General features: G+C 58.4%; 2 protein-coding genes and 1 long non-coding RNA gene across 3 annotated transcripts in view; all 3 read right to left on the bottom strand.

Annotated features, from left to right (window-relative positions):
* The window catches only part of LOC311204775 (DNA mismatch repair protein Msh3-like), a gene marked incomplete at both ends in the record, with an annotated part of 50,671 nt that extends 49,011 nt beyond the window's left edge, over positions 1 to 1,660 (bottom strand). The window contains one exon of the mRNA XM_084281135.1: positions 1,579 to 1,660. Within this exon, the coding sequence (XP_084137261.1) occupies positions 1,579 to 1,660 (82 nt within the window). The remainder of the gene's footprint in view (positions 1 to 1,578) is intronic.
* Positions 1,661 to 1,749: 89 nt separating this feature from the next.
* Positions 1,750 to 2,957, bottom strand: LOC311204774 (ephrin-A4-like; the record flags this gene model as incomplete). The annotated part of the gene is made up of 4 exons (XM_084281134.1): positions 1,750 to 1,838; positions 1,923 to 1,982; positions 2,175 to 2,243; positions 2,627 to 2,957. 4 exons carry the CDS (start codon positions 2,955 to 2,957, stop codon positions 1,750 to 1,752), a joined length of 549 nt encoding a protein of 182 aa, XP_084137260.1.
* Positions 2,958 to 6,270: 3,313 nt separating this feature from the next.
* On the bottom strand, positions 6,271 to 7,808 carry LOC311204782. The gene is made up of 4 exons (XR_014618114.1): positions 7,762 to 7,808; positions 7,489 to 7,560; positions 7,226 to 7,347; positions 6,271 to 6,364 (listed from the first exon to the last, which is right to left on the bottom strand). It is a non-coding gene; the product is annotated as an uncharacterized lncRNA (long non-coding RNA).
* Between the last annotated feature and the right edge of the window lie 5,693 nt (positions 7,809 to 13,501).

Below are 13,501 nucleotides of genomic sequence, written 5' to 3'. Positions count from 1 at the left end.
ATTTGTTGCAAGCCGAGAACATACATGTGGTTTTACAATGGCTCAGCTCAAAGACCATAAGTCATCTGACAGCAATTGCAAACCACCACAAGGTGAGGCTGAGTCCAGAGTGAACCCTCTTGTACCCCCCAAAATCGCAAACAAGATCAACATGGGGGAAAAACGAACTGCCAGTTTAATTTCCAGGGCCAAGTCAGAGAGAACGAGGGTCTGAGTCTTTTTGTCCCAAATACAGACCCGCCAACCTGGCTGCCAGGCTGTGTGTTGGTCTGAATTGTGAACTCTTTTCTCCACTATCTGAAAAATCCTAATCTGTTCTGGAATGGGAGGAAACCCTTTTAAATCAGCTGTCCATATCAACTATAAGCCATGTCATCTGCATAGGAAGCACTAAAAATCAAGCCTGAAATCATTTTTTTGGTACTCTTGGTTAAATCAAGGAGGAGACAGATGCATCGAGTAGATTCACAAAAGGACCATCCTGGGAAAGACATCTCTTTTGCAATGCTCATGCTCCTCAAGCAATAAATCCAGGGAAGTTACCAGACCTCTTAACTTACTCTTGCCAAATGTTCAAGAGGATGCTGCAGTCATGAGATGGCTTTGAGCGTTGGCCCTTGGCGGGTCTTTCTCTGCTCTTGCAGAAGTCATTTTGAAAAGAGGACACGTTTTGAACACACAGAACACGTTGCTACCCCTTCCCATCTCACGTCAAGAGGATGTGTCTGATGTGTGCCCGACAGAGGCCATCGTGCTGAGCCACAAGGTTCAGAAAGGACCCCCTTGCTTTCCAAACTCCTCCGGAGAGAGGAGCCAAGGTGCAGCTAGGTCCAGTCTTAGTTCCAGACTTGGTCAACAATTTATGTCTGAAGGATTAGATATAAAACTACATGTCAGAGTCAATGTTTGCCAGCCAGAGCCCCCAGAGGACTTTCACTGAAACAGCTTCACAGAGCGGAAACCAGTAGAAAGTTTATTAAAGGGACAGATATAAAAGTTCCCGATTGCTGTTGATAAATGCACTTACTGATATAGGACTAGAATGCCAATGACAATGCTATGATTCTAACAAAATGCTGAGACTATAACCAAATGTTAGCGAAATACCACCCTGGGTATTCTCACCACAAAAACAAAGGGGTGAAATCGCAACCGCGCGGCGTAACTGTGTCTTGGGTGGAGGAGAAGCAGCACAGCCCAGCAACTGCCTCTTCAGGGGTCTTCAGTTTCTTCTCTCCCCCCTCCAGGTGGTCGCTTTCTCAATACCCTTAATACCCTCAATACCCTCATCTTGAAGACGCTTTCCTGGTGGTGATGCTCAACGTGACTTGGGTGGAGATTCAAGTCCTATAGTCACCCACGTTTAGCACGCACAGCTTTCTGCTCATTGGCATATTGAGGGCTGCCAACTTTCATGTTTATTTTGATTAATTTAATTAATTAGTTTATTAACTGACTAATGCGCTTAACGAAGCAAAAGGTCTCATTCTAGGCCCATCAGGGGATGCTGTGGCAAGGGGGGGCGAAGCCCCCAGGGACACCCGCTGCCTGGGAGCCCACTGCATCCCCCCCCCTCACCTTCCAGCCTGCAGCTCCTGGCCCCAGCTCGGCTCCTTGAGGAGGGGGTCCGGTGGGTGAGGGGTGGCCCGGGCTGCCCCATGGGCTCGGGGGTTGAAGGCAGCAGAGGAAGAGTCCAGAAGGGGCAGTGGGGCAGCAGGACCTGTGTCCCCTCCGTGGGCGATGCCGGGGTCAGATCCGGAGCAGGGTGAGGAGCGCGAGCACCAGGCATGGGGCGCGGGGCTGCAGCGGGGCCGCCCTGTCCCGGGCGGGCACCGGCTCTGCCAGGACAGGGTGAGAGGTGAGGGCAAACCTCGCAGCCCCCCAGTGCCCCCCTCACCCCCCACCCCCACCCCAACACTCACCCTCTGGCCCCCCACGCCCGTGGGGCTGCGAATTGGGAACCTCTGTCACCGGCTCCGGCGCTGGAACAAACCCACCCGAGTCAGGATGGGTGGAATGGGGGGGTCTGTGCCCCCCCCCCCCAGTGCTCCAGAGCAAACCAGGGTCCCCAGCAAGGACCAGGCTGCCCCAGATTCAGGAGAAGGGGGAACCCCTAGACTTTTTGGGGGTGCAGACCACCCCACCCCACCCACCCCACCCCGGACTGGACTCACTGGTGTGTCTGCAGCAGACGGAGACTTGCAGCTTCAGGCAGCGCCCGGCGCTCCCGGGGTTGGGGACAGCTGGGAGTGGGGACAGATCAGCGTGGGGGGGGGGGGGTGTCCCCCCCAGAGCTCCAGCCCGAGACGGGACCCCCCCCCCCACCGCCACGGGCCAGAACCGGGCCTGGGGCTCCCCCTCCCGGCCAACAGCGGCCGCACCCCGGGCCACGCAGACCCCCGACCCACCCCCCCTCCATCACCCCCCCTCCATGTGCAACCGGACACCCCCCTCCCCACATACACCCCCTCCCTGTGCACACCCCCACCGCCCACCTCCTCCCTCAAAGACCCCTCCCCCTCCTTTTTCAGGACACAACCCAACCCCGCTGAGACCCATCCCCAGGTAACCCCATCCCTCAGGACCACCCCCTTTGCCCGCCCCCCCCCCCCCCTCCCCATCTCACAGATGTAGTAATAGGTCTCCCCAGGCTGGAACTCGACGCCCAGAGGAAAGGGGGTGAAGCGCTGGATCTTCTCCGGAAAGCGGACGGGGCCGAAGGGCGCCCGGGGCCGGTTGCACTCCCAGCGCTTGAAGGCGCCGGGGGTCTTGTTGCAGCCGCGGTGACCCTCCAGATCCACCATGAAGAGCGTGAAGGTCTCTGCCCGCCCGCCGGGCGCGGCCCCCTCGTAGTGCGGGCAGTAGATGTCCAGGTAGTCATTGATGGCCACCTGGATGGTGTAGTCGTCCCGTAGGAACCTGATGGAGGGGGAGAGACGGCGGGTCCTGTGGGCCATGGGGTGGGATGCCCCACAGGGGGGGTCCTGTGGGCCATGGGGTGGGATGCCCTGCTGGGGGGTCCTGTGGGCCATGGGGTGGGATGCCCCACAGGGCGGGTCCTGTGGGCCATGGGGTGGGATGCCCTGCTGGGGGGGGGGGTCCTGTGGGCCATGGGGTGGGATGCCCCACTGGGGGGGGAGGTCCTGTGAACCATGGGGTGGGATGCCCTGCTGGGGGGGGGGCCTGTGGGCTATGGGGTGGGATGCCCCATTGGGGGGGGGGGGTCCTGTGGGCCATGGGGTGGGATGCCCCATTGGGGGGGGGGGTCCTGTGGGCCATGGGGTGGGATGCCCCACTGGGGGGGGGAGTCCTGTGGGCCATGGGGTGGGATGCCCCACTGGGGGGGGGGTCCTGTGGGCCATGGGGTGGGATGCCCCACTGGGGGGGGGGTCCTGTGGGCCATGGGGTGGGATGCCCCACTGGGGGGGGGGGGGTCCTGTGGGCCATGGGGTGGGATGTCCCACTGGGGGGGGGGGTCCTGTGGGCCATGGGGTGGGATGCCCTGCTGGGGGGTCCTGTGGGCCATGGGGTAGGATGCCCCACAGGGGGGGTCCTGTGGGCCATGGGGTGGGATGCCCCACTGGGGGGGTCCTGTGGGCCATGGGGTGGGATGCCCCACGGGGGGGGTCCTGTGGGCCATGGGGTGGGATGCCCTGCTGGGGGGGGGGCCTGTGGGCTATGGGGTGGGATGCCCTGCTGGGGGGTCCTGTGGGCCATGGGGTGGGATGCCCCACAGGGGGGGTGCTGTGGGCCATGGGGTGGGATGCCCTGCTGGGGGGGGGGGGGCCTGTGGGCCATGGGGTGGGATGCCCCACTGGGGGGGTCCTGTGGGCCATGGGGTGGGATGCCCTGCTGGGGGGGGGGTCCTGTGGGCCATGGGGTGGGATGCCCTGCTGGGGGGGGGGGTCCTGTGAACCATGGGGTGGGATGCCCTGCTGGGGGAGGGGGCCTGTGGGCCATGGGGTGGGATGCCCTGCTGGGGGGGGGGGTCCTGTGGGCCATGGGGTGGGATGCCCTGCTGGGGGGGGGGTCCTGTGAACCATGGGGTGGGATGCCCTGCTGGGGGAGGGGGCCTGTGGGCTATGGGGTGGGATGCCCTGCTGGGGGGGGGGTCCTGTGGGCCATGGGGTGGGATGTCCCACTGGGGGGGGGGTCCTGTGGGCCATGGGGTGGGATGCCCCACTGCGCCCCTGTCCCATGGAGCAGGTGGATGGGGGGGTTGAGTTGGAACCACTGCATCATCAGCAACCAGCTGTGGTTGCTGGAGCTGAATGGGTTTGGCTGGGGGGTTGGAGGGGGGGGAAGGCGACGAAGCCCCCTGCCCCAGGCACCCACCTCATGGCCATCACCCCCAACCTGACTGGGGGCTGCCCCCTGTGACACCCCTGCGCTGGCTGGCGTGGGGGGCACGGGGGCTCCGAGGGTGGGGTGGTGAGCAGGGGAGGGGGCCCAGCCGGGTAGTGGGGGGTGGGTGAGCAGGGGAGGGGGCCCAGCCGGGTAGGGGGGGGTGGGTGAGCAGGGGGGGGGCCCCAGCCCCGGTCCGGGCGCTGCCATGGCGTGAGCTCACTCCCGCCTGTGCAAACAGAGCAGCCAGCCAGGCCGGGGTGGAGCAGCCGCTGCCACGGGCACCCACACGCGTGTGCTCCCGTGCACATGTGTGTGCACACGCCTGGGCCCTGCCTGCCCGGGGGGGCGGGGGGGGACGGAGCAGCAGCCCCCCAGCCCCCTGCCCAGGCTGCGGCCTGCGCCCGCCTCTCCCAGCCGGGCCCGTCCTCGGCACTGCTGCACCCCCCCCGCCTCACCCAGCTGCTGCGGGGCCCGCAGGGTCACCCCGTCCCACGGGCTGGGGCGGGGGGACACCCCAACACTGGCTGCAGCCCCCTCGTGCCCCCAGCACGGGCACCGGCAGCGCTGACACCAGCGCCGGTTCCGGCGGCCTGGGCGGAGGCCGCAGCGTCGCTCCCCAGGCTGGCGGTGCTGGGAGGTTTGGGGGTCCCCCCCTTGCCCCCCCCCACCCCCACCCCCCAAAGCCGGGGGCTCTCAGCGGCCAGGACGGGGCGCAGGCTCCCTGCTGACTCACAGCATCCCCACGCCGGCCGGGACGGGCCCGGGCACGGCCAAGAGCTGCCGGGGGGCTGGGGCGCTGCCCTGACCCCGTGAAGGGCCAAAAGCCCCCCCCACACCCCCCCCACACCTCCCCATCCCCAGGGCACCCATGGGTGGTGGGTTCCCACAGCTCCCATCCCTGTCACCCCACCCCAGCGTCGCTGCCCGGGGAGCACCTGCCCACCCCAGCCGGGTTTGGTGGGGTGATGAGACCCCTTCTGTGTGTGGGGGGGTGCAGCCCCCTCACTCCCACCCCCAAACCCACCCCCCTGGTCCCACCCAGCCCGGAGCTCGGGAGTGCCTGAAGAGGAGAGGGCAGGAGGAGGGATGGGGCTGGACCCCAGCCCGGACACCACGGCACAGCCCGTGGGCAGCCCCCCCAATCCGGGGCGGGGGGGCAGTTTGGGGGGCTGCGGTGCCCGGTACCACCCCCCCCCCGCAGCAGCCCCACCTGACCCCAGGCTCGGTGCTGTGCCGGGTGCCACCGGCCCCACACCGCCGGTACCGGGGCCAGGTGCAGGTTGGTACCAGGGACTCGAACCCCCCCCCACACCCCACCCAAAACACCCACCGGCCTGGGTGCCCCCCCCAACCCCCGGGTGCTTCACCTGCCGGTGCCGCCCGGTGCCGCCCCGGGGCTCGGGCTCACGGGGGGATGCCCGGTGCTGCTACGGGCTCGGTACCGCCCCGGGGGTACCCACCGGCTCGGTAACGCCCAGAAGCGCTCGGTGGCTCGGTACCCCCCCCCCCGGGATGCGGTGTCGCTCGGTGATGTTGGTTGGGTACCAGCCCCGGTACCAACCCACCGGGCATCACCGAGCGACACCGCATCCCGGAGGGGGGGGGGGGGGGTACCACCCCACCTCGGTCTCACCTGGGGGGCACCCGGTAACCCGCTGCTCCCCCCGGGGGGGGCACCACCCCCTCCTCCCCTCAACCTCCTGCCTTCCCGACCCTCCCGGTAGCGCGGGGCCCCCCGGATAGGGGGGAGAGGGGGGGGGGGCTGCCTCGGCGGGGCCCGGGGGGCTCACCAAGGGGGCGGGGAGGGCTACCTGGGGTTGCTGCGCCCAGGGCGGTACTTCCGGTGGGCGCCGCGGGGGCTGCTGGGAGATGTAGTCCCGGCCCCTGTGTGGTGGTTCCCCCCCCCCCAACTCCTCCCCGTTACCCCCCGGCGCGGCCCTTCCCTCCCCACCCCCCGGAGTCCGGCGCTGCGACGGTCCCGGGCCGCGCTCAGGCCTCAGGCGGGGGGGGCGCGGGCCTGGGGAGAGAAGGGGAGGGGGAGAGAGGGGGGAGAAGGGGGGGCCATGGGGCGCAGCCCGGCTCTCCCGCCCCGCCCCCCCTCGCTGCAGCCCTCTGCCCCCATCCCTCCCGCCTCCCTGTCCGACCCCCCAGCCCCCCATCCCTCCTGCCTGCCCCCCCGAGCACCCCACAACCCCTTCTGCCCCCCCATAGCCCCCCCCAACCCCTTCAGCCCCACATCCCTCCTGTCTGTCCCCCCATAGCCCCCCCAACCCCTTCTGCCCCCCCATAGCCCCCACAACCCCTTCTGCCCCCCCATAGCCCCCCCCAACCCCTTCAGCCCCACATCCCTCCTGTCTGTCCCCCCATAGCCCCCCCAACCCCTTCTGCCCCCCCATAGCCCCCCCCCAACCCCTTCAGCCCCACATCCCTCCTGCCTGCCCCCTCACAGCCCCCCCACAACCCCTTCTGCCCCCCCCATAGCCCCCCCAACCCCTTCTGCCCCCCCATAGCCCCCCCCAACCCCTTCAGCCCCACATCCCTCCTGTCTGTCCCCCCATAGCCCCCCCAACCCCTTCTGCCCCCCCATAGTCCCCCCCAACCCCTTCTGTCCCCCCCATAGTCCCCCCCAACCCCTTCTGCCCCCCCATAGCCCCCCCCCAACCCCTTCAGCCCCACATCCCTCCTGTCTGTCCCCCCATAGCCCCCCCAACCCCTTCTGCCCCCCCCATAGTCCCCCCCAACCCCTTCTGCCCCCATCCCTCCTGTCTCCCCCGCAGAGACCCCTCTGCTCCTCCTTCCCCCCCATATCTCGTGTCTGCCCCCCCATCCCTCCTCTGCCCCCCCCCCATCCCAGCCGTGCCTGTGTCCCCCCCCTCACCTGGAGGGAATCACCGTGACATAGGGGTGATCCGGGGGGGTCTCGCTGGGGGGCAGCGAAGGCACAGGGGGCCCTGAAGGCAGCGGGCGCTGGGGCGGGGGCGGCTTGCTGGGCCCTGGGGGCTGTGTGGAAAGCGGGGGGGTCAGAGCTCCAATGGGGGGGAGGGGGGGGGGTCCCCTAACCCCCATCCCTTGCCCGGGGGGGCCCAGCCCGGGCAGACGCCGTCCTGCCCCACACGCCGGCGCCGCCGGTGCCGCCGTTACCTGAGCGCCGGGTGCCGCGGGGTCTGCGGGCAGCGGGCGTGTGGGGGGGGGCGGCCTGTCCGAAGGGGGGGCCTGGGGCGGACAGAGCGGGGACACTGAGGCAGCTCCGGGCACGGAGGGGGAGGAGGAGGAGGAGGAGGAAGAGGAGGAGGAGTGGGGGTGGGGGGGTGCCCCCAGGGGCTGCAGCCCGGACCCCCCCGCATGCAGAGCCAGCCATGCAGCAGCGGCTGGGCCGGGGCAGCCAGGACCGCCCCCCCCCAGCCCGGGCTTTACCTTGGGAGGAGGGTCCGGCGGGAGGGGCCGGGAGGGCGGGTCGGGCCGTGCCGAGCCGGGGGCAGCCGGCTGCAGAGAGAGGGAGAGGGGGGTGTGGAGGAGTGGCTCCGTGAGATGCCAGGCCATGGCTCTATGGAGCCATTGTTCGAGCAGTCTCCTGTGTAACTTACTAGTAGGAGTAGGCGTTGCCCCATCCCGACGCAAACGATGGAGAGGAAGGTCGGTGTTTTTGAGAGCGAATGTTACACAGGGACAAGAAGGAGAAGCAAGAGGTTTGTTTCAAGGATCTGCTGTTCCTGAGAAAGGGAAAGAAACGCTGTTCCCAGGGTTACCGACAAGCGAGACGCTCACGCGGGGAGTGTGCTTAGCAGCAGTTTATTCAGAGAGAAAGACACAGCGCTGGGCGGGAGGAGACCTGAGTCTCACCACTCCGCGCTGTGGAGAGGTAGGATACAAGGATTTATACTCTTTAATAAACAAAGCAATCTATTTTCCAGTTATTCATTCATTTTTGTGATTAGCCAAGCAAAGTTCATATATTCGTTTTTCTTCGTCTTCTTGTCCAATCATTAAACAGACTTTTTCATTCCTCCTTATCGATGACCCTGGTGTCAGATGTATTTCGCACATGGTTTCCTTTCACACTAGTGTGGTCACAGACTCTTTTTATAGGATGTTTTCCAAATCCGCTTCGTCTTCTTTCTCTTCCTCTGATCGCTCGTTCCATTCCATAAGCAAAGCATAATACAAAATAAGCTTAATATTAACTTCAAAATACTTTACCTTTGTTTTAACTCGTACAAGCATAAAAAGAATCATTCCCTCCTCCTGCAGTTTATTTTGATCGAGTCTAGGCAAGCAGAAAAGCTTCTAAAGCATTTCGTTGATGATCATTCATCCAAACCTCGTACTATTTCAACTATTATCGGAGGAATCAGCAAACGTTCACTTGTCCCTTAGTTGGCCCCTCTCCCATATTTGCTCATCTTTAACAGCAAGCTCATCCATTGGCTACTTAATTTCTGTGGTTTCCACTTCTAAGTGACCTATAACTCAATTCCATGTCTCGTTAGCGACTCACAATGTACGTTACACAATCATTCTTACAAAATCAGAACGTTACAACCTGTTTCAAGGTACATGTGGTTTACTGAACCAAAGGCTCATCTATCACACCCAGATTGCAAGGTGAGGGATGTAACCTTTAACCAAGAACCAATCAAGTGGTGACAATTCTAATAGGCATGAGTAACAGTTATAATATGCATTAAGGATAGGATAAAAGAAAGCCGTTGGCCATCATCAACCCATCACTTTGCTTACATGAAGCGGTGTCCCGTCTCTCAGCTGCGGCAGAAACTATGTCCTCAGGTAGTGGGAAAACTCTGAAATCGTGGGGGAGAGGCGTGCAGGCCCTCCGGAAGGTGACCCAAGAGCAGGACACTTGGAGGGTGGTGAAAGAATGTTTGTGGGTCACCCCACAACTGGGAATCGGGGCGGCCACACAAACTTTGCAGCCCCCAGACGGTGACGAGCCTGCTGAGCCCAAAGATCGAGAGGGCGATACGCCTCGTAAAAGTTCGTGTAAAGTATCATTGGTTGGTTTTCCCCCAGCCCCTGAGCTACAAGGGGCAGCAATAGGACGTGATTGGGATTTTTGCAATGGGACAAATTCAAATCGTTAATTAATGTCTGTCGAATGTTCACAGTTCTTACTGACTATTGCAAATGCAATTGGAAAACTGTTTATTGTTTGAATGTTTTGATTGTCGCTGTTGAGCTGTTGTGCACACATTTTACTTTTCCTTCCTCCTTACTTTATCTCCATCCTCTATCCATCACGGAGTAGGTACCATCAATAAGATGGCAATGTTGAGCCACGGGGTGGTGTGACATACCATGTCCCTCAACGAATGCCTGTACCAGAGGACTTATGTCTCAACATTGCTGAAATATTACATTAAGATGCTTGTAAAGGGTTAAGGAAGACTTGCTACCAGGATGGCTTGAAGTGCCCTAGCAGTGACCTCCCATGAACAATGCCTGGCTTGAACGACTCTGCCTCACTGATAAAGAAGAAACATCAAAAGGGATGTAAGTTTGGGTCTAACACCATGTCTTAAGTAAATTGCACACTCAAGGACTATGTGCTCTGTGGAAATAAAATGACTTCTTTAATGAGTTCCAGTACCCCCCTCCTCCTTATTTGTTCATGAATTCCTTGCTTGTCTCTAATTGGTCACAAATGCAGGCAAAGCATCTCACTTTAACTAGTTCAAGCTCCCCTTGTCCTTCAAGGTACACAAAACCTGCTAAATCCAACTTGTAGTTGGGATCAGAGTCAAGGGGTAACTGAGTCTGCGCAAGACAGAAGGTTACTTGCGGTGAGGAAGAGGAGCCATCCGACTTCATCCCCACGACCCTCCACGACCACCCCCAAACAGCAGTGCGCAGGCACAATGGGGAGGAGTTGATGGAAATCACTTCTTGGGGCACATTTTAATATGAAGCGGGACGAGTTAGGAATATGTACAGGGGTATGAGGTCACCTAATGAGTAAGTATCATTGTTAGTGTGCGCATGTTGCAGGCTGAATAAAGTAACTTAAACCTTGACTCAGTTTTGAGTCTTAATTCTGTTCCCGAGAATTGTGGAGACCTCCTCACGATAAAGCACCTCATTGGACATCACTCAGGGGTTCAGCCCAGCCGCCCCCAGCCCCCCAGAGCAACCTGAGGTCGGTTGGAATGCGAGGGGGTTTAACCTCTGCCAAAGCCGCTGATCTGGGTGTGGATCGTGACATTTTAATAGTGTAGGTTGGCAGGATTCTCGGAGAACAGAAAGGTGTGAGGTCCTGAGAGTGAATAGGGGAACTTTGATGCTTAAGTTGGACCCTCTCAGGATGTATTGCCCCTTTGAGTTGTATAGGATGGCTGCCCCTATGGCAGTCGGTAGAAGTGAACCAACAGTTGCTGCTAAGAGAGAGAACTCCTGCCTGTCACGCAGGAGACCGGGGTTCCATTCCCCAACAGGGAGTCCTTTCCTGGTGACATTGATTTATTGGTATCGACTTCAGATATTGCCAAAAGGAACTGAGTTTTGGAAATCGATTTAAATGTGATGAACTCTTTGTGTGAGTGAAACGAGTTGACTCTGGTGTGAGTGGTGAGTGACTGAGCTGCAGCGTATCTGTGAGAGAGAGAAAAACCTTTTCATACCCATTGTCGTGCTTTGCACATGCAAGAAATCCTTGTACCTGGTACCGTGTGTTGTTTGAATGATTTAAGTGTTTGACTGAGATGCAGTCTGACTGTGAAGCGAGTGTGAGTGCTGATCGGTGGTTCTGTGTCTCCGCAAGGAGAGCAGCTGGAGACAGACAAAGCAAGTGGCAAATTTAAGCTGTTTGTGTGGACAGGAGTCAGACTATGTGTTGAGAGTGTCCCTGTCAGTAGGAGATGGAATTTTGTTATCAGAAAGAGAAGAAAAAGGGAAATAATTACGGAAGCAATGGGATGGCAAAAAGGCATTCCCTGAGAACTCATGATGGGGTGCCGACAGATAAATTGGTAAAGTTAGTACTAAGACAACCCAAAAATCCACAAATCAAGGTCGAAAATCCTGTTCCTAGTGCTCTTTTATTGCATTTAACCGTGTCCCCCAAGCTGCCGGGAGGCTAGCTCCTTCGTCCCCTTGTAAGTGAGTGGGGGGCAAAGGGTGTATATATATATCAGAAAACTCACTGAAAAACCACTGAGGTGATTTACTGATTACTTGTTTTGTAGAACCTAAGTTAATACCTGTAACATTTTTGGTAGACACTACAGTTTATCTCCACACTTAGAAAAGAAGATGCTATCTGCATAGTTTTATAAGAAATTGCCTTGTTGCTGCCTTTAACATTAAGGGCTCACTTTCCCCTTTTCCCCCCTTGCTGTTTTTTCCTCTTCTCACCAAGAAGCGAATTTGTTTATTTTTCCAGGGAGAAGAAAGAAGTCACAGTGAGGATGCCTGCCTTATCAGCTGTGTTTATCCCTGCCCTCATTTATGGGGGTAGAGGGAAGCCAATGGAATGTAGCAACTTGCATCTTGCAATGTTGCTTATGTGGTGGGTCGGTTTGCAGCGTTCACGAATTAGCTAACTGAGAGCAAGGCTGGTTACGTAGCAAAGAAAATGGAAAATAACAGGAACTGGTATTAGAGGAAATACAAGCCTCAACTCAGCAGCTGGAGTTACAAGGCAGTTGTAAAAGATCTGTCGAGATTGAAATAGGTGGAACACAAAATTAGGGGGAAAAATGAGTGGCCTCCCAAAAGAACAAAGCATTACAGGCTGGCCACGTGGAAGCCTAATGAATTGATAACAGGGGCATGGGAACCAATTTACAACCTGAACTGCATAATTCGCTTGCAAGCAGTTTTGGAAATAATTTCCAACAAAACTGCCAATGCTACAGACCTCCTGAATCAACAATCTCGAGAGAGTATATGGCAAATTCAGTATTTCTACCGTGTCTGATCCTATGGATCCAACACGTGGTGAACCGCATGCAAGCGGTTACCGTGACAGAATAAAATATCAGGTTTCTAAAACCCACAAAACAAGTAACTGTTAGGATCATATAACCCTATCCCTTCTATGCTTGCTATAAACTTATTAGTCACGTGGTGTAGCAACTTTCTCCCCCTGAGGTCTAATAGAGACACAGATGGAAACTCTTGATTAACTGAACAAAGCTAAACTTTATTGGTGCACATAACTGAACAAAAACTAAACTTTATTGCTGTGCACAACTATAACAACAATAGAACCAGCCGCAACAAGAAAAAGAATCAAAATAATAATAAGTCCTGACAATATATAACATTCAATTTTAAAGCGTCGCTCCCACATCTCCAGATCATTTTCATGAGAAGCCTGGGTCATCTGCCTAGAATTAAAACAATTAACAGAAAAGGAAAATCTTGATTCTTTCTAAATTATCTGAGCTTGAAGAGACCTTTTAGTCTCAGTAACACCCACCTGTCCGGTTGCTCCGGTGGGTAAAGCCGCACTCGTTCGGAAGGCGACAACCTGAAAGTCTAAGGGCAAGGGAACAATATACCACTAGAGCCATAGCAAGGACATTGTCCCTACTGCCTGGCTATAGTGCTGTAGAAAGGAACATTTACCACTCGTGGAGTTGCATACGAATCCTGCGATTCAGGCGGGGGAATTGGGGTCTCGTCTTCTCTAACGCCGGCCATTTTGTACGGCTCTGCTGCTCAGCTGCGTGTTCAGCTACCCGTGTGCTTTCGGAAACGCGCATGCGCAGTTTTCCCTCACCACCTCCCCACAGAAAGTACTGGAAAAGGAATGTTTGTTTGTTATAGGAAGGTTATAGGAATGTTTGTTATAGGAGTAAATGGTTGAGGGTCTGGCAAGTAGAAATGTCATAGGGATGTTTGCTATAGGATTAAATGGTTGAGGGTCTGGCCAGTAGGAGTGTCACACTCTTTATTCCATGGATGGCCTGCTTAAGATATGTAAACGACCAGAGAGATATGGACTAGATAACGGGAAGCTCCCGAGGACTGGTGGTGCCTGGTGTTACCCCTTGCTCAGATAAGAGCCCAGCTTGCCTAGTACGCATGCGTCAAGGAGAAAGGTGAAAAGTTTATTTCTGAGGAAGACTTTGAGCCTTCATCTTGGGACCCCCGACGACCACCCTCAAAAGACACTGCACCTGCGCCACTAGGAGGA

The sequence above is a fragment of the Gallinula chloropus genome (assembly GCF_964237585.1).
Source record: "Gallinula chloropus genome assembly, contig: HAP1_SCAFFOLD_78, whole genome shotgun sequence".
NCBI lineage: Eukaryota > Metazoa > Chordata > Aves > Gruiformes > Rallidae > Gallinula > Gallinula chloropus.
This window is presented reverse-complemented; position numbering and strand designations above follow the sequence as displayed.